At 39.5% G+C, this 26,566-nt stretch overlaps 1 protein-coding gene across 1 annotated transcript in view; it reads right to left on the bottom strand.

Annotated features, from left to right (window-relative positions):
* Positions 1 to 916: 916 nt before the first annotated feature.
* The window catches only part of RFC1 (replication factor C subunit 1), a 98,495-nt gene continuing 72,845 nt past the window's right edge, over positions 917 to 26,566 (bottom strand). Inside the window, exons 13-25 of the mRNA XM_073237730.1 lie at positions 24,061 to 24,460; positions 22,331 to 22,443; positions 15,019 to 15,133; positions 13,672 to 13,763; positions 13,353 to 13,490; positions 13,133 to 13,228; positions 12,919 to 13,017; positions 11,425 to 11,579; positions 11,180 to 11,297; positions 9,593 to 9,738; positions 4,519 to 4,732; positions 3,335 to 3,526; positions 917 to 2,292 (exon numbers count right to left, since the gene is read on the bottom strand). Coding sequence (XP_073093831.1) covers positions 2,209 to 2,292; positions 3,335 to 3,526; positions 4,519 to 4,732; positions 9,593 to 9,738; positions 11,180 to 11,297; positions 11,425 to 11,579; positions 12,919 to 13,017; positions 13,133 to 13,228; positions 13,353 to 13,490; positions 13,672 to 13,763; positions 15,019 to 15,133; positions 22,331 to 22,443; positions 24,061 to 24,460 — 1,962 coding nt within the window. The 3' untranslated portion in view covers positions 917 to 2,208. The remainder of the gene's footprint in view (positions 2,293 to 3,334; positions 3,527 to 4,518; positions 4,733 to 9,592; positions 9,739 to 11,179; positions 11,298 to 11,424; positions 11,580 to 12,918; positions 13,018 to 13,132; positions 13,229 to 13,352; positions 13,491 to 13,671; positions 13,764 to 15,018; positions 15,134 to 22,330; positions 22,444 to 24,060; positions 24,461 to 26,566) is intronic.

Raw genomic sequence — 26,566 nt, 5'->3', positions numbered from 1 at the left:
CTAGAGCCTTGGCCTTACTATTAAATCATTATCTCATTAAACCCACCCACTGTCCCATTGTTTTTCTGTTATCACTGGAGGTATAGTGTAAGGTTATAGGAAGGAATAAGAGGCCTAGAGACTTGGAATCTGAGAGTAAGCACATTGTATTTTGAAAGTTATGGGCTTTAGACATTCATTAATGGGTATAACTGTACCAGAACCTATTTAGAAAGATTCTCCCTAGCACATGCAACAATGTACTCCTTGTTACCACTTCAAGAGGCCAAATAATAGACTACCAAAACTTAATTAAGCATAAAGAAGAGTAGTTTGTTACAGATTACAAAACAGCCAAGACTAAATGACTCTCAGAAAAGTATGCAGACTTATGCCGCAAGAATGATGGGTGGCAGCTGGTGGCCCCAATGAGGATTTACTGGATGCTCCAATTAGTATCCAATCCCAACACACACTGTTTAGAGTCACGTCCATACTGTCGTGGAACCACCGACTCCTACCTGTCGTTAGCCTCAGCCACACACTTCATGGTTGTCAGGGCTTCAGGAGGAACCAAACAGACCCATGTTCTCATCCTCATATTTTAAAGAGCATATTTATAATCTCTAATCCTAAAAGTTACTTATCTTATACACTGATTATGCCAATCATGTTTAGAGCATTTATACTTAAAAACAAAATCATAATGAATAAGGATACTATTCATTGTTCTGGCTACAGTGAAATTAGTCCCATTCCTGAGGAGTGCAGAATAAGTAGGCAAACATGACTTGCATATCCAAAAGCAACAGAAATGGAACAATATGCATAAGAAAGCCATGCTAATAACCCCACTGGTGAGGTGAGGGAGTCACGGAAATCATCACTGAAGCAGAAGTTTCAAGCCAGACTCAAACAAAGAGAGGGGCACGGTTCAGTAGGCAAAGGCTTAAAGCAATGTTTTATTCCCATAATGAATGCAATCTACATGAAAGACATTTTTCATACTGGTAAATACACTTTAAATATCTCAAGAACTTTATGTCTCACCTCCCAAACAAGACTGTAAGTTCAAAAAGGCAGGGAGTAATATCCTGATTTTACATTCTTCTTAGTACATACCTCACAGAAGTAGCACATGCCTCTGAGCATTTACTAAGACTAAAAATTAGCTAGACACTTAAATTCCAGGCTAGTCTCATAGCCTCAGGGCCTATTGTACAATATTATAAAGTTCCAGCAGGCTCTGTGGGAGCCATCACAAGGCAGAACCAGATCTCCCAGGGACAAACTAAACAAAGGCCACTGTTCACTTTGTCCCAACCAAGAGTGACATTCAAGAGTCTGCCCCAGCCTAACCCCTACTGGTTTGGACCTGATGAGTGGAGAGTCTGGAAGTATAACGATGTCTGAGAATCTTCTTACCACCACCCATACCCTCTAATAATAATAACAAGGCAGCCTCTCCATGAGATTCTCTTCATAGCAGAGATATGGTGGCATTCATAGAGGTAACAAAGTTGGAAATTAAAAGTTCTGACCCTTCAACTACCAAAGTTATGCTTCACACAATGGGTTAATAAGAAATATAGTTAGCTTTTTATCTAATCATTTGCAAATTAATAAGGAAAGTGATATACCAACATATTTTACTGTACAAGATGATAATCTTAAGAATTTGTACATATATGTGGAACATTTTTATTTCTAATTTATATTTTGTAAGATATTTGACAATGTACAAAAAATACCCAGTTCTAGGTGGTGATTGTTCTGTATTATGATTTACAAAATTTCACCACATAATAGTAACTACTTTTTAAAAAAAAATACCAGCATTGGTCCTATAAAGGCCATAAGGATAAATTCTTAAGCCTACCAGTCACCTCAGTACCCCTGTTCCCAGGCATACCATTGTTAACTAAAATCTGACTTCAAAGCCCACATGTAGTTTCTGATTCTGATCACACACATTTGGAAGCACAATCTAATCAGATTGAAAGAGGACAGTGGAAGACCCGAGCAGGCCTACCAACCTCTATAAGAGGTGTGCATCGGCCCACTGGTTATATCCTCTCGCCATACCACCATTTATTTATAATGGGACCACTAGGTCGCCCCATTATGCCAAAACATGGTTCCGCTGGGAAAAAAATGAGGCATTCTCTAGACCAGCCAGACTGGTTGGCAGGGTGGGTAAAAAATGGCTGTCAGTAGTGAGAAATGGTTTCATTTCTTTGGACTTTTTCCTTTTCCTTTTCTGGACGCCTTATCTTTTTCTGATCTTGAAGGCTTTGAAGATTTTGTCTTTTTCTGTTGGGAGGGAAAAACATACAAAATAGTTAGCTGCTGTGTTTATGAACGAGTAAATGAAGTAAGTTCATCTTTGTACACAGTAAGCTGACTCTTTACCTACAATTTGAGAAGACAGATTGCAAATACCCAGATCTTGAACTACCACCCTAATGACCTTACTTTCAAATAACAACTGAGCTAGTTATAGCCTTTAACTACTGAAAAGCTGTTTAGAATCTATAACCACAATGTGTTCTGTGTAGTTTCTTTAGGAAAGAAAATAAGCAACAGATAATTTACAAAAGGGTAATGTTTTCATGAAGAATTTCCTTTTTTTTCATTTGCAGATTAGAGAGCTAAACACCCTCAGCTAGAGAAGGGGAGAGAGGGAGACAACCTCCTATGGCTACACAAATTAGGGCTACACTAGAAGAGGCCTCTGTTCATACACCTGTACATAGTTAACAGGACGTGGCAGAAATGAGGGGCAATAATCACACACACACACATACACACGCGCGCGCGCGCGCACAAAGGACAGAGGAGGAAAAAGATTAGATTCCTTTGCCTCGGCCAATGGTAAAGCATGGGCTGATATTATAAGTGATTTTCATCCTTCCTAGCAAAAGACAAGGATGTTATGCTCTGAGAAACTTCTACAGGCAGTTCAATGGCTATGGCAAAACACAACAGAAGAGAGAAATGGTTTCATTTAAAGTGCTTTTCTTGATTATGCTGTGGATATGTGTGCCTGTGGGTAAAGCACACACCAGTGGCCAAATAAAAATGGCACTTCTAACCAAGCACACAATCATCAATATGATGGCCTCTTTTCTTGCTACTTGGCTCCTCCTCTGTTACAATAAGCTGACTGCTTATAAAAATGAAATCTACACCTTCTCGACCCTCAACTTGACAAATAAAAAAACTTTAAAGTATTTTCCTCTGCTACTTGCTAAACAGGTCTGAATGATTTCAGAAAGCAAGTTATACACAAGAAAAGATAAACTATTCTGAAGGGAGTATCAGAGCTGCTCTTGTCCATAGCCTAAAATACTACCTTGATCATAGCATCAGTCTCTATAGCATCCTGGTCTTTCTCATCGGACTGAGACTCATCTTCATGTAACTCATCATTGTATTCAGAATCCAGGGCTGGGCCTGTGCTGGGTCTGGATGTCTTTACCGCCTGCAGTGCATACGGAGTAAGGTGCACTTCCTTATTGTACGCTCTTGTAAAGGCTGCTTTCACCTACGGGAAAGGAGTAGAGGGAGTTTTTAGAAAACCTATGTGCCAAGCAATCCTTTTAAATTCTACAGGCCTAAAGGCTTTAAGAGACCCTGGGAGCCACTTGAAATTTTTTCCAAAATACTTATGCGTGTACATGTGAGTGCATGTATGGGCATCTTTCTATTCTTTGTGATACTTTTAATAGAGCCCATGACTCAAAAAGTTAAGAATTGGTATTTGGAAATGTTAGGCAGACAAAAAAGGTCACTTTAAGTCATCACTTTCACCTATTCAGTCCTACAAATTATCATTATTAATAGTTATTTCAAAATACTAAGTAACTTGAAGAGTCTTAGCTTTAAGCTTCTAAACATAATTATAGAATTGGCCCATAGATTCTAACAATATATGTTTCTTGTGAGAATTTATTCACAACCATTAAGTCAGGTCAAAATTCTAGAGAAGGAGAGCCACAAAGAATATGTCTTCTAAAATGACACCAAATAAACGGGCACAAGGGTATTGGATATGACAAATTCATGTTGGTCACCTTAGTTCTTTCATGCCATTATATATAAAGAAAGTAGGACAGACTGTCCAAGTATAATAAATACTGAAACAGACTAGGCAGATTAAGAGAAAAGTATAAAAATCCTCAGCCAGTAAACACTTTCTATTCGTAACGTACTACCACCACCTCACTTTGACTTCCCTAGGCTCACCCGCCCACCCTTACAAAGAATACATTCATAGCTGCTCTTCCTATTTCATGTCTTACTTCTCCATTCAGTAATAAAGCAAAGATTAAACTACACACTGTAAAGTCTAATTAAGAAGTCTATTCTTAAAACTGTACTCAAATAATAACTTTGGAAAGCACAGGCCATAAGAAGCAAAAATCATCCAAGAAAAAAATTGAACCACCTTAAGATATCTAAAACATCTCTGAAGTACTCCTAGCACAAACCTGGTAATTATGAAGTGATGGGAAACCAGTATGTTACACAATTTACCTTGGGCTCCAGCCTGGAGAAGGGACTAGGTGTGCCTCCCCAGCTGCTGATTTCCATGATATTCTCAAAGTCTTCTTTCATCAAATAATATGTGTCCATACAAGTAACAACATCTTGTACTCCTTCAACTCCCTGTGAGGTCAAGGGCTGTACAAGTGCATCCCTTATATGTGACAGATAATCCATGTTTACAGTCCTTTTGCTGGAGTAAGTTCTTAAACCAAAACAAAAGACACACCTGTAGTTAATGGCAAACTACCACAAACTCAACTCATAGTGTGCTGGAGTTCCATACACTTTTTATAATGCTCAATGGAATGCCTACTATTAACAGCTGATACTAGCCAGTGCTTCACCACCAGGGTAAGAGATACACACCTAGGTGCTCAAAGCAAAGTTTCTACTTACCTCGATCAGTGAACAAAAAACACAAATGCAGGTTCTACTTCCATCCTATTCTTAAGGCCCAGGCAACAGTGTTTGTATGTGCTATACTACTTACAGCCAAAGATGATTCATTCCAAGTTCTAAATATAAAGAGCATCAAAAAGGCAGTGAGGATTCCTGCCTCAGGTGCCCCTCCCACTACCTACCTGAGGGTCTATAACACCTTTGGATCTCTGATTATAGCATGCAAAATGACATATGAATGCTTTTCTTACATTCCCTAATGAAGTTAGTCTGAAATCTTTAGTTCTAGAGCAGGGTTTTCCCAAATCTAAGAGAACTGGAGAGAATGCTCCTGCAGAATCCCGAGTGGTCCACACCCTGGCAAGAGCAAGGTTTAGATAAAGTGTCCTGATCCACTGAGAACCCAAATGTTATCATGAAATGGCTTTTTTTCTCTCTCTCTTAACTACCGTCATTTAAAGACAGAAAGCTGGTGAACAATAGTTCCAATGCCACCATCCTAAATTTTTCCAACCCAGCTGCCGCTATCTTCAAACCAGGCAATTACATGCATGCACAGTTCAAACAGGACACCTCAAAAGCTGCTGGTTTCAGAACCCACATTAAAATCAGAAAAGAGATGAAAAGTCCCTTTAAAAATAACTTATAGGCCCTGCCCCTGCTCCTGCCTTCAGGTAACTGAATGTCTGAATCGCGAAAATCCATATAATTCTCCTAATGAGAAATCTAGAACCTTGCCCCATGACGGTTTTATTACCTAAGCAAAAAGTTCAAAAAACTGTTTTAAATTTGCCTACTTCCTCTAGGTTCAGTCTTCCACAATCAAGCACACTAGTACTTGAAGTAGGAGACCACACACCACAGTGCCCAAGAAAACCATGAAACCTTTTCCAAAATTATTCTTGCATTATGTTACAAAGTTGTTACCTTCTAGTGGAATCACAGAACATTAAACATAGAAAAGTCTAAAGGTATCATCTGATGTTCTTAAACCAAGGGTTCCTCACCCCAGAAATCTGTAATTCCCTTAAAATTATACTATATGTGCATTAGTACACTTTGTGGGGGAGTAAAGATTAAAGAGCTTTCAGATTCTTAAAAGCATCTATAATCCAAAAAGAGTTAACTAATAATAAAATCACACTTTCATTTTTAAAGATAAAGAGAAACTGAGGCCTCTAAAGTTCAGTGACTCAATCAGAGTTAAAAAGTTAAGCAGGAAGGTCCTAATTTATTTTAGAAATTGTGTAATTCACTATAGGTATCCTTGATGGCGACAATGTCCTGTATATCACTCATTAAGAAACCTTTTTTGAGCAATCTTCTGTGCTAGGTAAGTATGCCTCACTTCCAACCACCAGAAACATTCGGCCTAATGGCAGAAGGGGAGAGACATGCACGGTGCAGCCACACGACGACAACGAAGGCCAGTGCTCACAATCTGCACGGATACAGTGGGAACATGAAAGAGGGACACCCCGAGGCACAGTGACACATCATCTTTGAGAAGCAGTGGGCAGACAGCAGGAACAGAGCTGAGAGGAAGGCCTGGGCAATGACAAGAGCAGTGGGGAAAGCAGCCCTTCCAGCTTCTAGAGGCAGCCTCCATCCCCTGGCACATGGGCCCTTTCTCCAAATTCAAAACTGGCAGCGTAGCATCTTGTTTGATGCCGCTGCCTCCTTTTCTCTTTTTTTGGTAAATACCCTTATAATTACACTAGCCCATCCACATAATCCAGGACAGCATTCCCATCTCAAGATGGGAATAAATTTGCATTGCTGTAAGCCATTACGTTTTGGTAATTTGTCACAGCATCAATAGAAAACAAATACAAGGGTGACAAAAAACAAAACAGAACACTATGCCACAGACTAGGGAGAGAGCACACAGTGGGAAGGAACAAACACTAGGCCACAAGCTAGGGAGAGCGCAGACAGTGGGAAGGAACAAACACTAGGCCACAGGCTAGGGAGAGAGCACACAGTGGGAAGGAACAAACACTACGCCACAGGCTAGGGAGAGAGCACACAGTGGGAAGGAATAACCACTAGGCCACAGGCTAGGGAGAGAGCACACAGTGGGAAGGAACAAACACTAGGCCACAGGCTAGGGGGAGAGCACACAGTGGGAAGGAACAAACACTAGGCCACAGGCTAGGGAGAGCGCACACAGTGGGAAGGAATAAACACTACGCCACAGGCTAGGGGGAGAGCACACAGTGGGAAGGAACAAACACTAGGCCACAGGCTAGGGGGAGAGCACACAGTGGGAAGGAACAAACACTAGGCCACAGGGCTAGGGAGAGAGCACACAGTGGGAAGGAACAAACACTAGGCCACAGGCTAGGGGGAGAGCACACAGTGGGAAGGAACAAACACTAGGCCACAGGGCTAGGGAGAGAGCACACAGTGGGAAGGAACAAACACTACGCCACAGGCTAGGGGGAGAGCACACAGTGGGAAGGAATAAACACTAGGCCACAGGCTAGGGAGAGCGCAGACAGTGGGAAGGAACAAACACTAGGCCACAGGCTAGGGAGAGAGCACACAGTGGGAAGGAACAAACACTAGGCCACAGGCTAGGGAGAGAGCACACAGTGGGAAGGAACAAACACTACGCCACAGGCTAGGGGGAGAGCACACAGTGGGAAGGAACAAACACTACGCCACAGGCTAGGGGGAGAGCACACAGTGGGAAGGAACAAACACTAGGCCACAGGCTAGGGAAAAAGCACACAGTGGGAAGGAACAAACACTATGCTACAGGCTAGGGGGAGAGCACACAGTGGGAAGGAACAAACACTAGGCCACAGGCTAGGGAGAGAGCACACAGTGGGAAGGAACAAACACTAGGCCACAGGCTAGGGAGAGCGCACACAGTGGGAAGGAACAAACACTAGGCCACAGGCTAGGGGGAGAGCACACAGTGGGAAGGAACAAACACTAGGCCACAGGCTAGGGAAAGAGCACACAGTGGGAAGGAACAAACACTATGCTACAGGCTAGGGGGAGAGCACACAGTGGGAAGGAACAAACACTAGGCCACAGGCTACGGAGAGCGCACACAGTGGGAAGGAACAAACACTATGCCACAGGCTAGGGAGAGAGCACACAGTGGGAAGGAACAAACACTAGGCCACAGGCTAGGGAGAGAGCACATAGTGGGAAGGAACAAACACTTGGCCACAGGCTAGGGAGAGAGCACACAGTGGGAAGGAACAAACACTAGGCCACAGGCTAGGGAGAGAGCACACAGTGGGAAGGAACAAACACTAGGCCACAGGCTAGGGAGAGAGCACACAGTGGGAAGGAATAAACACTACGCCACAGGCTAGGGGGAGAGCACACAGTGGGAAGGAACAAACACTAGGCCACAGGCTAGGAAGAGAGCACACAGTGGGAAGGAACAAACACTAGGCCACAGGCTAGGGAGAGAGCACACAGTGGGAAGGAACAAACACTAGGCCACAGGCTAGGAAGAGAGCACACAGTGGGAAGGAACAAACACTAGGCCACAGGCTAGGGAGAGCGCACACAGTGGGAAGGAATAAACACTACGCCACAGGCTAGGGGGAGAGCACACAGTGGGAAGGGACAAACACTAGGCCACAGGCTAGGGGGAGAGCACACAGTGGGAAAGAACAAATACTAGGCCACACGCTAGGGAGAGTGAACTCAGTGGGAAGGAACAAACACTAGGCCACAGGCTAGGGAGAGCGCACACAGTGGGAAGGAATAAACACTACGCCACAGGCTAGGGGGAGAGCACACAGTGGGAAGGAACAAACACTATGCCACAGGCTAGGGGGAGAGCACACAGTGGGAAGGAACAAACACTAGGCCACAGGCTAGGGAGAGCGCACACAGTGGGAAGGAACAAACACTAAGCCACAGGCTATGGAGAGCACACACAGTAGGAAGGAAGATCTCACAGTGACAGAGGAACTACCTCCACGCAGCTTTGAAAAGTTCAAGATACATGAGTGTTTAATATTCCCTCCAGGGACCAGAAAGGGAAATAAGATTGCTCAAGTAGTTCTTCAGTTAGAAATGAATCCCTGAAGTTCACTTAGTATTTGTGTGCATGCATACTTTTGTAAGTTTCTAAACTTTAACAAAATTGTAGCAAATAAGAATTTCCATACTTCCTTCAACTTCTCCAAGCACAGTTGTTTTCAGTCATCTGAGTACCTGCCTCCTGTTATATGCTAAACTACATCCCCTGTCCTAAATGACTAGATCAGTTTACCACCTGGATGGGTAAAAGCAAGCTCATTTATTTAAATAGTCCCCCTTTTCTTACTAAATTATTTGAAAGCCAAGACATATTATCTGTGACTACTAGGAACAGACAGTCACAGTAACAATGAATAACAGCACTACCTCAGATTTATATAGTTCTAAAATTTATCTTAAATTTATGGTACATCTATCACCTGGCTTTATTCTCCAAAGTATCATTTTACATGAGAAACAAGTGTTCTGTGATAACAGATAATAAAATTCAGGTCCACAAAAAATAAGGAACTAACCCAGGATCATTTATCTAATTAGTAATAAAATCAAAACTAAAACACAAATTTTCTAACTCATTTTATCCTTATTGGATAAATGCTAAAAACACTATATTCATAAATACCAGGCAAGGAGTAACACCGCTTACCTGAGACTCATATGTAGTGCTAGGTCCTGAACAATACGATTGTGCTTGCCAGAAGATGAGTGCTTCCCCAACCAGCTTGGGAAGCTGGGAAACTGGGTCATGTACCCTCTCATTAACTCTCCAGGAAGAACACTGGCATAAACAGCCTGAAAAAAATCAGTTGCAGTCCACAATTTAAATTTAGTACAGTTGCTTCATTAGCAGCTCTTGGCTTCCAAGCAGCCTCTGGGAAATGAAGCAGCACTGTCCCAGGTACCTAATTCCACCAGAGCAGTCAGGCCCTTTCCCTCTGTCTCTGATCTGCTGGTATGGGCGACTTCTCCCAGAGAGAACAACTAACTGATCACAGTAAAAGCTCTGCTCTAAAACGTGTTATGGTCCTTGATCGTCTTGCCAACTCAGCGTCCTCAACCAACTGATCTCAGCATACCAGTTAGTTCATGATGCCACAGTCACAGAAAAGACTTTGACAGGAATATGACTGTCTTAACATAAGCTATTGATAGCATGGGTTGACCAAAGCATAAAAAAATGTAGTAACTGGAGAATCAAGTAAATTGGCACTTGAGAAAAGTTTTTTAAAAAGTTATCCCTGCATATCTCCTACATCCACAGTTTTTTACTTTTTTAAAATTTATACAAAAATGTATCCTTTTATTCTAATAATACTCTTTCATACGCACCTTTCCATATTATATAATCTTTATAATTAATTTTAAAGGCTGCACAATGTTCCTTCAAGAGAATTTACCATAATTAATTATTCTCCTATTGCGGGACATGGAGATTTTCTCCAACTTTTTGCAATCAGAACTAACGCTTTAGGGAATATTTTTGTGCATTAAGCTTTCCCTATGTTTAAAATTATTTCTTTAGGATAAATTCTCAGAGGTATAATTATTAGGGAAAAAAATGAGCACTTTTAAGACATAAGAGAAAGGAGTCTTTATAGCCAGAGTCAGTCTTTTATTTTTTGTTTTCAAACAATGTGTGGGAAGAATTAACAAAACAGTAGGCCTTCCAGAAGCCCCTTGCTTATTACTCAGGCCAGTAATATTATATAAATATGCAAAACTCAAAAACAAGTAACACTCAATTAAAGTTTGCAAAACTCTGGTTTGAGTAAAAGGTAGCAACCTAATAAAGCACCCAATATAAAGTTGTCTCTTTAGCAAGGAAGAAGAAAATCAGAATTCATGTATGAGAAAAGTGCTGCTCACCTACTCCAGCTACATTGCTTCAAGGAAGAGCTACTTAGTAATCATCTGGGAAAGCAAGATTAACAAAAAAAGACATGGATTCTTAAGATAAAACAGAGCAGATGAACCTTGTGATTCACATCTTAGTTATGACCAAAATCAAATATTCCTATTTCTAATGTTCATTTACATAAAAACATTTTGAAAGACTGAAAAATGTGGCTAGATTAAGAAATAGAAAAGTAGTCAAGTATTTTAATCTGTAACAGATTTTTGCCAAAACTGCCATAATGTTTATCTGGCATTTCAAATTACAGGAGCTAAAATTAGCTATCTTTCTCTTAAACTAAAGTAGAGTCTGCACTTTAAGGACAGCCCTGTTGCTTACCTGTGTGGGCAGAAGACCCCAGTTTTGCTTACTTCTGATCTGACGGTCCACTAGGTCGCCATCACATATGCTATCTGCTGCTCTGCTTAAAAGCATCAAGTGCTTTTTTACATCACCCCTACAGGAAAAAACCAGACTGGATCACATGACTGTCCACACTCCACACCCCTCTGTCCCAGGTATTTGGCCTTTCCAGGTATCTAGGAGGGCACTAATTCTACCCCTCACTAGCTCTGAACACTCACCCTGCAGCTACAGGCTTCACATGTATGTAGTTCTCTTGGACAAAGAGGGGTGCTATTGAATAATCATGAAAAAAGAGATCTAATTTGTCCACAAGTGACATATGAGCAGTCTCCTCTCCAATTGCAAACACTTTCCGGGCAACATCAAATGGGCCCTAAAAAGAGAGAGGGGCACACCTAGTAGTATGGCCAATATCCAAAACACTGACACCACCAAATGCTGGCAAAGATATGGAACAACAGGAAATCTCATTCACTGCTGGTAGGAATACAAAATGGCAGTCACTATGGAAGACAGATTTGTAGTTTCTTACAAAACTAAATATACTCTTACCATACCATCCAGCAATTGTGCTCCTTGGTATTTATCCAAATGAAGTGAAAATATATCCAAAAAAAAAAACCTGCACATGGATGTTTACAGCAGCTTTATTCATAATTGCCAAAACTTGGAAGCAATCAAGATCTCCTTGAATAGATTAATGGATAAATTGTGGTACATCCAGACACTGGAATATTATTCAGCACTAAAAAGAAATGAACTATCAAGCCATGAAAAGATGGAGAAAACTTAAATGCATATTACTAATTGAAAGATGCCAATCTGAAAAGTCTATGACTCCACCTATATGACATTCAGAAAAAGGTGATACTATGGAAAAGAAATATTAGTGGTGGCCAGAAGTTGGAAGGAGGGAAGGATGAACAGGCAGAGACAGAGGACTTTCGGGGCAGTGAAGTATTCTGTATGACAGATACTACAATGGTGGATACATGCCATCACGTATTTGTTAAAACCCACAGAATGAACAACACTAGAGTGGACCATAATGTAAACTATGGACTTTGGGTGACAATGATGTGTCAGTGTAGGTTCATCAATTGTCACAAATACACCACTCTGGTGGGAGATGTTGATAGTCAGGGGGAGGCTGTACAAGTATGGAGACAGTATATTGGGAAATCTCTGAACCATCTGCTTCCATTTTGCTATGAACCTAAAACTGCTCTTAAAAAGTTTACTAATTAAAAAAAGGTGGGGGAGAACACTACTTAATCATTATTCTAACTGTAATAATAAATCCTGACTAATGACTAGGTGAACTAGAACAGAGATCATTAATGTAGACCTCTAGTTTCAGAGAGGTCATTAACTAGAAACCATTTGAAAGAGATTATTCTGAACAGTCCCAGCACCATTCAAAACATGAAACCCATACAAAAGAGACTCCAGAAAAGCCATTTATTTTATAACTGCTGAAGCATGAGTATAATTAAAAACTTCCCTTCCTCCAAATTTATGATATACACTGACAGTTCCTGAGGAACAATTCATTTGAATAAGAAACACTTTTGACAGCTGTCTATATCACTTTTAAGTATCTGGAGGTTCTACAGGTGTGTCCAGTATTATAATAACTATTAACTTAATACCAACAGAACAAGAAATACTTTGGCTTGACAAAGTAACTAAGAAATGGAAATTTATTTTACCAGTTTGATATCCTTTCTGGCTCTATGAGAATCAGCCTTGGCCTGATCATAGGTTAGTGCCTTACTGCGTACACACCACATACTCAGATTGTGTAATACCTAGGAGAGTCACAAATAAGACATAGTCAAGATGGGAAGATACTGCCAGTTACCTTCCAAAAGGTTGAAGGCATTAATTCAAAAGAACCATCAACTGTTTTATGTTTTTATTTACCTGTCTGATATCTTGATTGGCTCCCAAGATTATTTCATTCAAAGCTGGAGGTGGGATCTTTAAACCCTCTTTAAATGCAATAGACATCATAGCACCCTGAAATTGACAAAGCCAAAGCTCCAATGATTTTTTTTTTAACTCAGATATTTAAAAAATATTTATCAGGTACATTTAAAAATGGATCCCAAAATAAATGGAAAAACAATTCCAATCATCATACCTTAATCTGTTCAACTCGAGGCCTTTGAAAACGAAGATCAAAACAATAATGAACCAAAGAACGAATCTTAGGATGATTTCTATCATTACACATACAGATAATGGGGATTTTTGTGTTTTTTATCAGGCCAATTAATTCCTGAAAAGGCAAATTTGCAACACAAAAATAGTTAACAATACAATAAAATACCACGTGTGCATTTTAAAAACCTTTTCAGCAACATGCTTTAATGGCCATAAATATCAAAGCATAATTCTTTAAATGTTTTTTTAAACTAAAAATCAACAGTAGAATTGCAAAACTACAGTGCTTTCATTACCTGAATTCCTCCCCTGTCTTCATTGCCTGCCATGCCATCTACTTCATCCATGATGAGAGCATGTCTCATGCTTACTGAATGGACTGCTCCACCTGGCCATTGAAAAGCAATGGGATGGGGTAAGAACAAAATAACAATTGTTCAAACTGCTGTTTTATTATTTTTTTAATGTAACCATTTTAAACTGATAATACAGGTTGGTACAAAACCCAAAAGGTACAAGTATATAGTGAAAAATTCTCCTTCCCACCTTTGCCACCTAGGGTATCCAGTTTCCCTCTCCAGAGGCCAAGAATGAATACTCTCATGTATATGCTCTAAGAGATATTCTATACATATTTTAAACTGCATAAAAATATACAACATGGTTTTATCACTAAGTATATTTTGGTGATATGTACATTGTCAGGAGACATAGAACACCTCATTTTTTTTTGGCTGTTGAAAATTCCATTTTAGACATGTATGAGTAATCACTATTGATAAAAAATATATATATATGGATTGGAAACATCATATACACAGTATAACAATTGTAAATTCCAGGAATTGGAACTTCTGGGGTAAGGGAATATTTATTTAATTTCACTTTGAAAAATATTGACAGATTGCTCTCCAGAGCTGTATCAATTTACACTGCCATGAGCCATGTCTAAGAGCAATGTTTCCTAAGCAAATTCTTTTTAACAATTTTCTACCACTGAAAGTACTAAGAAGTCTGGTAACCAGGCAACATACCATAGGTTCTAAACATGCACTATTTAGTCTGTAATTTGGGTGTCCTGTTTTCCCCACAAACTCTAGCCATGCCAGGCCATGAGGGCCTGGGACACAGAGGCACTTTCATGCTGCACCTTTTTCCCTCCTCCACTACCTTAGCCTTCATATCACGGTATTGATTAACCTCTTCCACCCACAAATGATTCTCTCTCTTACTCTTCAAGGCCCTTCAAACAAATCATCCTTTTATTAGCAAAGCTTCCCCCAGTGCCCCAAACAGAATCACTTCTCCATCTACAGGCCTCATTACCTCACTCATCACTCTATTAGTTATTTATTTTACCTCTTCACAGGATTCATCTGTGAATCCTCTAAAATGATATGCAAAATGCTTAAGAATGTTATTGTATACATTTTTATCACATTCTCAGAAAACTCTTAAGACCTAAAGAAAAAAATAACCATTGTCCTGTAAGAGTTCTGTTAGAGGGCTTTCTTATTCCCTCATCAGCTCCAGGATTTAGCAGGGTGCCTGGCACATAGAAATGTCCAATACTGGTTACTGAACATTGAAATGAACTTGTTTTCTCACATAATCAAAAAAAAGCAGTTCAAAAACCCACATACCTGAATAAAAGCCCTTGATGCTGGTATTATTTAGTGATTCAGCAACAATCTCCTTTAAGCTGTTTTTACTCCGAGTATCACTTGCATTCAGTTCCACGAAGCTATATCCCAATTCCTAATCAAAATATTGGAAACCATTACTATCACAATGCAAATTACCAACTCTCTCAAACAAAGCAAGGCAACTGAGGTAGAAAACTCATAGAAGGAACCACAAGTAAAAAAAAGACAAAGTATGATACTAACAGATAATGAGATTACTTTTACCTCACAATATAAAGAAAATTTTTAAAATATCACATATAAACATACCACACACACATAAACACAAACAAGTTTGGCCTTAAAACCTTAGCTGATAAGTCACTCATCTGGAAGAACGTATCTGAGACAATTTTACTAAGTTTGCTTCTTAAAGTCCTATGAAGAATTAAATAGAATCACCCCATGATTTCAGTATCAGATATAGAATTACAAGAAACTAAAAGAAATTCTTGACTCTTCAAAATCAATTATAAAATTAAATCACTCTTCATGAAACTATCCCAAGATACTATCTTCCTCTCAAATCATGAAAAATCAAGTTATTCTGGGGAGATTCAAGATGGCGGCATGAGAGGTGAGACAGAGAATTCCTCCCAAAACCACATATAGTATGAAAATACAGTCAATACAACTAGCTCTAAAACAGCGACAGGAAAGAAGGCTGCACCAGACTGCGTACAGACCTCACAAAGAGAGCAGATCTCACAAAACAGGGTAAAGTACAAAAGCCTTGATCTGGTAGGACCCAAACCCTTCCCCCACCTCAGCTCACCAGTGGGAGGAAGAGAAACGGAGCCAGGAGGGGGTGGAAGCCTAAGACTGCTAAACACCCAGCCCTGGAGACCTGCTTTGGAGCACAAACCTACATTGTGTGGTGCTCTGGAGGTTAGTGGGATTGGGGAGCGGGGACAGGCGGAGTGCTTGACAGACTGAGATTCCGGCCATTTGTGGAGGACGGGGATCCACATCCAGCCACTCTGGGAAAAAGGAAAGGCAGGCGGTCTGAGAGGCTTCCTAGCAGTGAGAGGGCTGCTGAAGGGGTGGGGTTTGCACTGAGCTTGCTATGCAGGAGAAGGGATAGGTGGACAGGGTTGTCTGGGCGCACTCTTCCCAGCAGGTTCGACACTTTGAGGAGCTTCAGGTGCTCCATCCCCCTGGCAGCCTACTCAGCTCCAAGGCTCACTGTGACACGCAGCCTGCTGCACCTTCCTCCTGGCCTGTCAGCAAACCAGCAGTCACTGCGCTGGCATCAGGCCAGCCAGAGGGAGGCCCCGCCTACAACAGCTAGAGACGACAGGCACAAAGGCTTACATCTGTGTGCTCAGCCCACTGGCCCTGATACTGGAGACAGGCACTGCAGCGGGGAATTAGGAAACAGCTCTTTCCTCCCCACAGGCACCAGCACCGCTCCCCTACGACCCCCAACCTCACTCTAGGGGATGAGCAGCTCCAGAGAATAGAGCTTCTGGGCACTCAGAGGGCACCACATAGAATTATGAAATGCCAAAGGAGCCTGGTTCAGACCAAAATCTCACAAACCCCAGAAAAAGGGCTAAATGAAACTGAACTTACCAACCTTTCTGAAAGAGAATTTAACATAAAAATCATAAACATGCTCATGGAGTTACAGAAAACTATTCAAGAATGCAGGAACAAATTTAAGATAGAGATTCAATCATTAAGAAATGCCATATCTGAAATGAAACATACAATGGAGGGATTTAAAAGCAGATTAGATGTAGTAGAAGAGAGGGTAAATGGAATAGAAATTAGAGAAGAAGAATACAAAGAAGCTGAGGCACAGAGAGAAAACTGGATCTCTAAGAATGAAAGAATATTGAGAGAATTGTGTGACCAAACAGAACAATATCCACATTATAGGGGTACCAGATGAAGAAGACAGAGAAAAAGGGATAAAAAGTGTTATTGAGGAGGTAATTGCTGAAAAATTCCCCAATCTGGGGAAGTAGATAGTCTCTCAAGCCATGAAGATGCACAGATCTACCAACACAACGGACCCAAGGAAGACAACACCAAGACATATAATGAGTAAAATGGCAAAGATCAAGGATAAAGACAGACTTTTAAAAGCAGCTAGAGAGAGAAAACAGATCACATACAAACGAAAACCCATCAAGCTATCATCAGATTTCTCAACAGAAACCTTACAGTCCAGAAGAGAGTGGCATGATATATTTAATGCAATGAAGCAGAAGGGCCTCAAACCAAGAATACTCTACCCGGCAAGCTTATCATTTAAATTTGAAGGAGGGTTTAAACAATTTTCAGATTAGCAAAAGCTGAGAGAATTTACCTCCCACAAAACACCTCTACAATGCATTTTGGAAGGACTCCTATAGATGGAAGCATTCTTAAGGCTAAATAGATATCACCAGGGGAAATAAAACTACAGCAAAGGAGAACAATTAATTACTAAGCAGATGCAAAATCAAATCACTACCCACAAAGTCAATCAAGAGATAGACAAAGAGTACAGAATATGATACCAAACATATAAAGAACAGAGTAAGAAGAAAAAAGAGGAAAATAAAAAAAGAATCTTTAGGTTGTGTTTGTAATAGCATATGAAGTGAGTTAAATTAGACTATTAGATAGTAATGGAATTACTCTTGGACCTTTGGTAACCACAAATCTAAAGCCTGCAGTGGCAATAAGTACATGCCTATCAATAATCACCCTAAATGTAAATGGTCTGAATGTACCAATCCAAAGATATAGTCACTGAATGGATAAAAAAACAAGACCCATCTATATGCTGCCTACAAGAGACTCACTTCAAACCCAAAGACATATATAGACTGAAAGTAAAGGGATGGAAAAAGATATTTCATGCAACTAATATGGAGAAAAAAGCAGGAGTTGCAACACTTGTATCAGACAAATTAGACTTCAAAACAAAGTAAGTAACAAGAGACAAAGAAAGACATTATATAATGATAAAGAGGTCAGTTCAACAAGAGGATATAATTATTATAGATATCTATGCACCCAACACAGGATCAACTACATATATGAAACAAATGCTAACAGAATTAAAGTGGAAAATAGAATGCAATGCATTCATTTTAGGAGACTTCAACACACCACTCACTCCAAACGACAGATCAGCCAGACAAAAAACAAGTAAAGAGACAGAATCACCGAACAACATATTAGAACAGATGGACCTAACAGATATCTACAGAACACTCCACCCAAAAGTAGCAGGATACACATTCTTCTCAAGTGCACATGGAACATTTTCAAGAATAGAGCATATACTAGGCCACAAAAAGAGCCTCAGTAAGTTCAAAAAGATTGAAATTGTACCAAACAGCTTCTCAGATCACAAAGGTATGAAACTGGAAATTACACCAAGAAAATGAAAAAGCCCACAAACACATGGAGGCTTAATGACATGCTCCTAAATAATGAATGGATCAATGACCAAATAAAAACAGAGATAAAGCAATATATGGAGACAAAAGACAACAATAATTGAACACTGCAAAATCTGTGGGACGCACTGAAGGCCGTGCTAAGAGGAAAGTATATTGCAATACAGGCTTACCTCAGGAAAGAAGAACAACCCCATATGAACTGTCTAAACTCACAATTAACAAAACTAGAAAAGGAAGAACAAATGAGGCCCAAAGTCAGTAGAAGGAGGGACATAATAAAGATTAGAGCATAAATAAATAAAATTGAGAAGAATAAAACAATAGAAAGAATCAATGAAAGCAGGAGCTGGTTCTTTGAGAAAATAAACAAAATAGATAAACCCCTAGCCAGACTTTTAAAGAAAAAAAGAAAGTCTAACACATAAACAGAATCAGAAATGAGAAAGGAAAAATCACTATGGAAAATACAAAGAATTATGAGAGAATACTATGAAAATTTATATGCTAACAAACTGGATAACCTAGAAGAAATAGACAACTTTCTAGAAAAATACAACCTTCCAAAGCTGACCCAGGAAGAAACAGAAAATCTGAACAGACAAATTACCAGCAACAAAATTGAATTGGTAATCAAAAAACTACCTAAGAACAAAACTCCTGGACCAGATGGTTTCACTACCGAATGTTATCAAACATTTAGTGAAGACCTGATATCTATGCTCCTAGAAGTTTTCCAAATAGTAGAAAAGGAGGGAATACTCCCAAACTCATTCTATGAGGCCAACATCACTCTAATACCAAAACCAGGCAAAGACACCACAAAAAAAGAAAATTACAGACCAATATCCCTGATGAACATACATGCAAAAATACTCAACAAAATATTAGCAAACCGAATTCAAAAATACATCAAAAAGATCATCCTACATGATCAAGTGGGATTCATCCCAGTGATACAAGGATGATACATTTGAAAATCCATCAACATTATCCACCACATCAACAAAAAGGACAAAAACCACATGATTATCTCCATAGATGCTTAAAAAGCATTCGACAAAATTCAACATTCATTCATGATAAAAACTCTCAACAAAATGGGTAAAAAAGGGCAAGTACCTCAATATAATAAAGGCCATATATGACAAACCCACAGCCAACATTATACTTAACAGCTAGAAGCTGAAAACTTTTCTTTTAAGATCGGGAACAAGACAAGAATGCCCACTCTCCCCACTTTTTTTCAACATAGTTCTGGAGGTCCAAGCCATGGCAATCAGACAACACAAAGAAATAAAAGGCATTCAGATTGCTAAGGAAGTCAAACTGTCCCTATTTGCAGATGACATGATATTGTATATAAAAAGCCCTAAAGAATCCACTCCAAAACTACTAGATCTAATATCTGAATTCAGCAAAGTTGCGGAATACAAAATTAATACATAAAAATGTGTTGCATTCCTATACAGTAACGATGAACTAGCAGAAAGAGAAATCAGGAAAACAATTCCATTCACAGTTGCATCAAAAACAATACCAAGGAAGTGAAAGACCTATACTCTGAAAACTACAAGACACTCATTAGAGAAATTAAAGAAGATACTAATAAGTGGAAATACATCTGTGTTCATGGATAGGAAGAATAAATATTGTCAAAATCGTCATCCTGCCCAAAGCAATCTACAGAGTCAATGCAATCCCTATCAAAATACCAACAGCATTCTTCAATGCACTAGAGCAAATGGTTCTAAAATTCATATAGAACCACAAAAGACCCCAAATAGCCAAAGCAAACCTGAAAAGGAGGAATAAAGCGGGGGGAATTATGCTCCCTGACTTCAAGCTCTACTACAAAGCCACAGTAATCAAGACAATTTGGTACTGGCACAAGAAGTGACCCATAGACCAATGTAACAGACTGAAGAGCCCAGATATAAACCCAAGCATATATGGTCAATATGCGATAAAGGAGCCAAGGATATACACTGCAGAAATGAGAGCCTCTTCAACAACTGGTGTTGGCAAAATTGGACAGCTATATGTAAGAGAATGAAACTGGATCACTGTCTAACACCGTACACAAAAGCAAACTCAAAATGGATCAAAGACCTGAATGTAAATCATGAAACCATAAAACTCTTAGAAAAAAACAGGCAAAAATCTCTTGGACATAAACATGAGCAACTTCTTCATGAACATATCTCCCCAGGCATGGGAAACAAAAGCAAAAATGAACAAGTGGGACTATATCAAGCTGAAAAGCTTCTGTACAGCAAAGGACACCACCAATAGAACAAAAAGGCATCCTACAGTATAGGAGAATCTATTCATATATGACAGATCTGATAAGGGGTTGACATCTAAATTATATAAAGAGCTCACGCACCTCAACAAACAAAAAGCAAATAATCTAGTTAAAAAACGGGCAGAGGAGCTGAACAGACACTTCTCCAAAGAAGAAATTCAAATAGCCAACAGGCACATGAAAAGATGCTCCACATTGCTAATCATCAGAGAAATGCAAATTAAAATCACAATGAGATATCACCTCACACCAGTTAGGATGGCCAACATCCAAAAGACAAATGAGAAATGTTGGCAAGGATGTGGAGAAAGGAGAACCATACTACACTGCTGGTGGGAATGTAAAACAGTTCAACCATTGTGGAAAGCAGTATGGAGGTTCCTCAAAAAACTAAAAATAGAAATACCATTTGACCCAGGAATTCCCTCCTAGGAATTTACCCTAAGAATGCAGCAGCCCAGTTTGAGTAAGACATATGCACCCCTATGTTTATCATAGCACTATTTACAATAGCCAAGAAATGGAAGCAACCCAAGTGTCCATCAGTAGATGAATGGATAAAGAAGATGTAGTACATATACACAATGGAATATTATTCAGCCATAAGAAGAAAACTAATCCTACCATTTGCAACAACATGGATGGAGCTAGAGGGTATTATGCTCAGTGAAATAAGCCAGGTGGAGAAAGACAAGTATCAAATGATTTCACTCATCTGTGGAGTATAAGAACAAAGAAAAAATTGAAGGAACAAAACAGCAGCAGACTCACAGAACCCAAGAATGGACTAATAGTTACCAAAGGGAAAGGGACTGGGAAGGATGAGTGGGATGGGAGGGCTAAGGGGAAAAGGGGGCATTACAATTAGCACATATAATGTAGCGGGGGGCACGGGGAGGGCTGTACAACACAGAGAAGACAAGTAGTGAATCTACAGCATCTTACTATGCTGATGGACAGTGACTGCAATGGGGTATGTGGTGGGGACTTGATAATAGGGGGAGTCTAGTAACCATAATGTTGTTCATGTAACTATACAGTAATGATAGCAAAATAAAAAAAATAAAAAAATAAAGTTACTCTGATTCATTTCCCAAAATGCATCATTATATCGATTATAAGGAACTATAAAAGGCTTTAATTCAATTCCCAAAAAAATTAATGATTATAATAAATGGAGCAAAGAATCATGTTCACAATTGTAGAGACTAAGGAAAAAATATGTTTTTTCATGTTTTTTCAACTTTATAAATAGAAAGCGTCTTACATCAGCTTCTTACATCAGGTATATAAAATATTTGCATCTATTTAAGGGACTATAAGACATACTTATATTATGTGTAAGATAATATACCAAAGGGCTTACTTAGCACACAGCCTGGCACAGAAGTAAATATTTTTCATTATTATAAATACCAATACTTTTTCAAGAATGAAAAGTATACAGAATTGTATTAGAACAGGCTAAAATACATATCCCACACACATGCATGCACCTTTATCTCTTACACATGCCCACGCCTAGGTTACCTTTCCACCCGCACTTGGATGGAACACCCACCTGACAAACCAGAGAAGCTGTGGTGGTTTTGCCAACACCTGGAGGGCCTGAGAGCAACGCTGCCTTAAAACTAGAGCCATCGTCTTTGCCAGCAAATTTACCAAACTTTGCTCCTAGGAAAAAAAGTTCCAAATTGTTAATCCGTATTACTTAATAGAAATTCAGAAATGATTGTACATAAACTTAACATCAAGAACAGTCCTCCAGTTCAGTTCTAAATTTGCAGAGTATTTTCTACAAGGTATAAACAACAATCTCCAGAGCATTTAGTGAAATTCTACTCCCGACCTCAGCTCCACCCAAAATAAAAAACTAAAACTGATTTGGAGCAATAATTTCTTGAGTTTCCTTTCCTACAATAGCAGAGGTCATGGAGAGAGAATACCTGGGTCTGACCCTAACTCCATCACTTCCCAGCAGGGAGAACTGCAAAAGTGACTTACCCCTCTGTGCCTCTTGCCTCCTTTGCAAAATTATAGTAACAGGACTGTGCCTGGTACTGATCTCTGAGGAAGAACATGCTGAGCACAGAGCTGGGTGTGCCTCAATAAATACTAACAAACATAATCAGCTACATGATTACAAAAAGAATGAAAATATTTCTGCATCTTGCACAGCTCAACTCTAAGGCATTCTTCCTCCCCTTATCATACAGGTGCCGGGCACATAGAAGGTACTCAGCACATACAACAATGAATGAGAGAGAGAGGGCTAAACCCACTGTGGGCATGAGAAAAGAGGCTATAGCTCACCTGAAGGCTTAAAAAGACTTCTCCAGGCACAAAAAGAACTTATAACCTCTTCTATGGTAGACTTTAGGTGGTTTTAGAAAGAGAAAAGGAGTCAACTTATATTAACTGTGTTTCATTACAATTGTTATCATCTAATTGTTATAAATAGACTGGCATCATAGGCCAATGTCTAATGACCACCTAGATGCTAAGCGAGTCATCACTGTGGGAATTCACCGCAATGCTCACTACATTTTGCCTTCTTATTTCTCACGCAGTATTCCCCAGGGCTGTGGCTGAAGCTCAAGAAAACACTAACACTTGTGATCCAAAACCTAGTTCCAGTAATACTTTGGACATTAAGTATACATTGTGACTATTCATTTTCCATGAAAAATACATGGTCAACAAGCACAAAGACTAGAGAAGCTCAGGCCTGAAAGGCCTACAAAAAGCAAACATGCTACTAGGATTTTCAGGCTGTCCACTCCTTAGAAGTCCTCAGCTATTTATTTGCACTTTTCCCCAAGTCCCCTTGGCACTCTCAAATCTCTCTCTCACGTCTTTAGACCTTGGTATATGTATTTCCCAGACCAACACCACCACCCCCTTCACCTAGTTAACTCCTACCTAACTTCCAAGTCTCAATTTAGACAACCCTTCCTCCAGGGATGTGAGCACACATCCTCATCCCTCACCACACACCTACTACATCCCCTCAGCACTCTAGTTTTACCACTATAACAGTACTCAGCACACACATTTTATTGCTGGCTGACATATGCATCCTCCACTGACTGTGCACCCCTTAAGGGGTTTCTGTTTTGTTCATAACATCACCTCTGGAGTCTAGTAGAACACCTGGGCTCACAGCAGCATCTCAATAAACACTTGCTGAGGGATGAATGAATCAAATGTTACACTTTTTCACATATGTGCAACTGAGCAATTACATGGTGACAGACACACACAAAAAAATGAATGAAGCTACAAAATCACCACATTTCTTATCTTCAGATGGGCTCCTGTGCCAGTGTTGGAGCCAGCGAAAGAGTTTGTTGGCACAGCTCTGGTCACCTTGCTGTCCAATTATGGTCTTGAGCGAGGTTGGCTTATATTTATCCACCCAGAGCAAATTTTCCACTTTGTTTTCACTGCCATCATCAGTGAAATTCCTAGCCCAGCTGTCACCATTTGTCTCCTCAGCCTCCTGCTCCTTGAAGTCCAGGCCTCTCCAAATCACATTTGTGTCCTTTTTTATGGACTTTGTAGAGCTGTTCCTTTTGGGAGTCAATCTGCTCTTTTTAGATTCTGATTCCTTCTTAGTAGGACTAATTTTTCTTTTTCCTTGGTCATTTTTTTGGGGTGTTCTTTCCAATTTGGACTTTTCTTTCTTCATCTTAGAAATCGGAAAAGTGAGGGGAAAAAAAAACCTGATGAATGATACAGAATTTCTGTCTTGCTAAGTGTACTCTACAGGGCAATCTGAAATATCCAAGTGAGCTACCCAACCTGGGACAGTCTTTCCCCATGGAGCCTTATGTTTGTGGAAATCACCACCTTCCATACTTTATGAAAACTAGCAACAGACACCAAAAAGCACCCAAATGCTGTTTTTTAAAAACAAGAACATACTAGTTTTTAAAAGTAGTCCAAAATCAGTTTGAAAAAACAGGTGAAGGATTAAGAAATTTTGTTTCACTTTTCTAGTTAGTTAGTTCCAAGTTAATGCCTCCACAAAAACTTATGCACAAATGTTCATAGTGGCATTATGACACACATACACATATACATATATATGTAATTATAGCCCAAAAATGAAAACAACTTAAAATGACCATCAACCGAAAAATAAACAAACTGTGGTATATACACCCAATGGAGTATTAATCACCAAAAAGGGGGGTGAAGTGCTAATACAGGCTCTAACATAGCTGAACCTTGAAAATATAATGCTAAGTAAAAGAAGCCAGACGCAAAGGGCCACATATTGCATGGTTTCTTTATATGAAATGTCCAGAATAGGCAAATAGAGACAGAAAGTAGAGCAGTGGCTGCCAGGGGGTGGGTATGAGGACTAACTGCTAAGGTGTACAGAGTTTCTTTTGCAGGTGATGAATATGTTCTGGAATTAGATAGCAGTGAGCTGCAGAATCACTTGAACACATTAAGAATCACTGGCACACATTTTAAAAAGTGAATATTTTGGTGTGTGCATAAGATCTCAAAAAAACATTAGCGCTTCATTACCAGTGAGTGGACGCTAAAATTAGTGGATAAATGTTTGAGTAGAAACAGGCTAAATACTTAGCACAGTATTAAAGTATTTTCCCAAGATATTTATCAATTGCAAAGGGAAAAAGAATCACTTTATTAGTGATTAGGAATCATCTTAACAAAGTAATCAAGGTTAATGTCACCAACAATAAGACATACCACATCACACACATCTGATACGATGCACTGAAAAGGACACTATCACTTCAAGGTATTCTTGCCAAAAATGAACAACCTCAATCTAATCATAAGAAAACATCAAACAAATCCAAACTGATAGACATTCTAGAAAACAACTAGTACTCACTGAAAATGTCAAGGTCATGAGACAGCAAAGAAATACTAAGGAACTGTCATAGAGGTGGGAGGACACTAAGAAGATGACATACCTAAATGTAACATGAGATTCTGGAACAGAAAAAGGACACTAGGGGGAAAATGTGAAGTTCAAATAACATGTAATTTTAGTTAATGGTGTGCATCAATGTCGTTCCTGGTTTTGATAACTGCACTAGAGTTATGTTAAGTTCTTAATGTCAGGGACACTGGGTGAAAGGCCGATCCAAATTCATTCCCCAAGATTTTCTAACTGGAGTAAGTAAAGCCTACCTTGCCACTTGGTGACAAAGTTGAGGACAATGAACTCAGGCTGCTGACACCCCTGGCTCCCACAGATGGAAAAGACACATATATATACAGGGACTATATACAGCAGGAATGAATAGGCGAACACTAGGAGAAGCACACAGACACTCAAAGAGTCCTAAAAGCTCTGTAGTCTCTAGATCCAGTAGTTCCTACACCAGACCCACCCTACCCACAGTTTAGTTATGTGAGCCAATATTTTTTTTCCATTTTAATCATTAGTTTTATTGACAATTACATTCCTATCTTTCCAATATCTATGTAAGCCAATATTTGTCCCTTTTTGCTAGTTAGTATGTGCTGGGTTTCTGTCACAACTGAAAAACCCTAATATAGTTCTAAATGAAAATGAATTTATCATGCCGATATCTACACCATATCCTTTAAAGAACAGTTAAACAATAACCTTTGTGCAAAGGCACTGCAAGAATATGAAAAATACCGAAAGTTTACTAGATAGATATGGTATGCACCTCTTCTCCCTCTCTCCTCATACTCCTTTGAGAAAAGTAAAGAAATACACCAAAGAAGACAGCCCAAAGCAGAGCACACCTACTCAAAAGGAAATACGGTAGGTTCATTT

This window comes from Manis javanica, chromosome 5 (genome assembly GCF_040802235.1).
Source record: "Manis javanica isolate MJ-LG chromosome 5, MJ_LKY, whole genome shotgun sequence".
Classification (NCBI taxonomy): Eukaryota; Metazoa; Chordata; class Mammalia; order Pholidota; family Manidae; genus Manis; species Manis javanica.
Note: the sequence above shows the minus strand (reverse complement) of the source record. Positions and strands in the feature narration are given on the sequence as shown.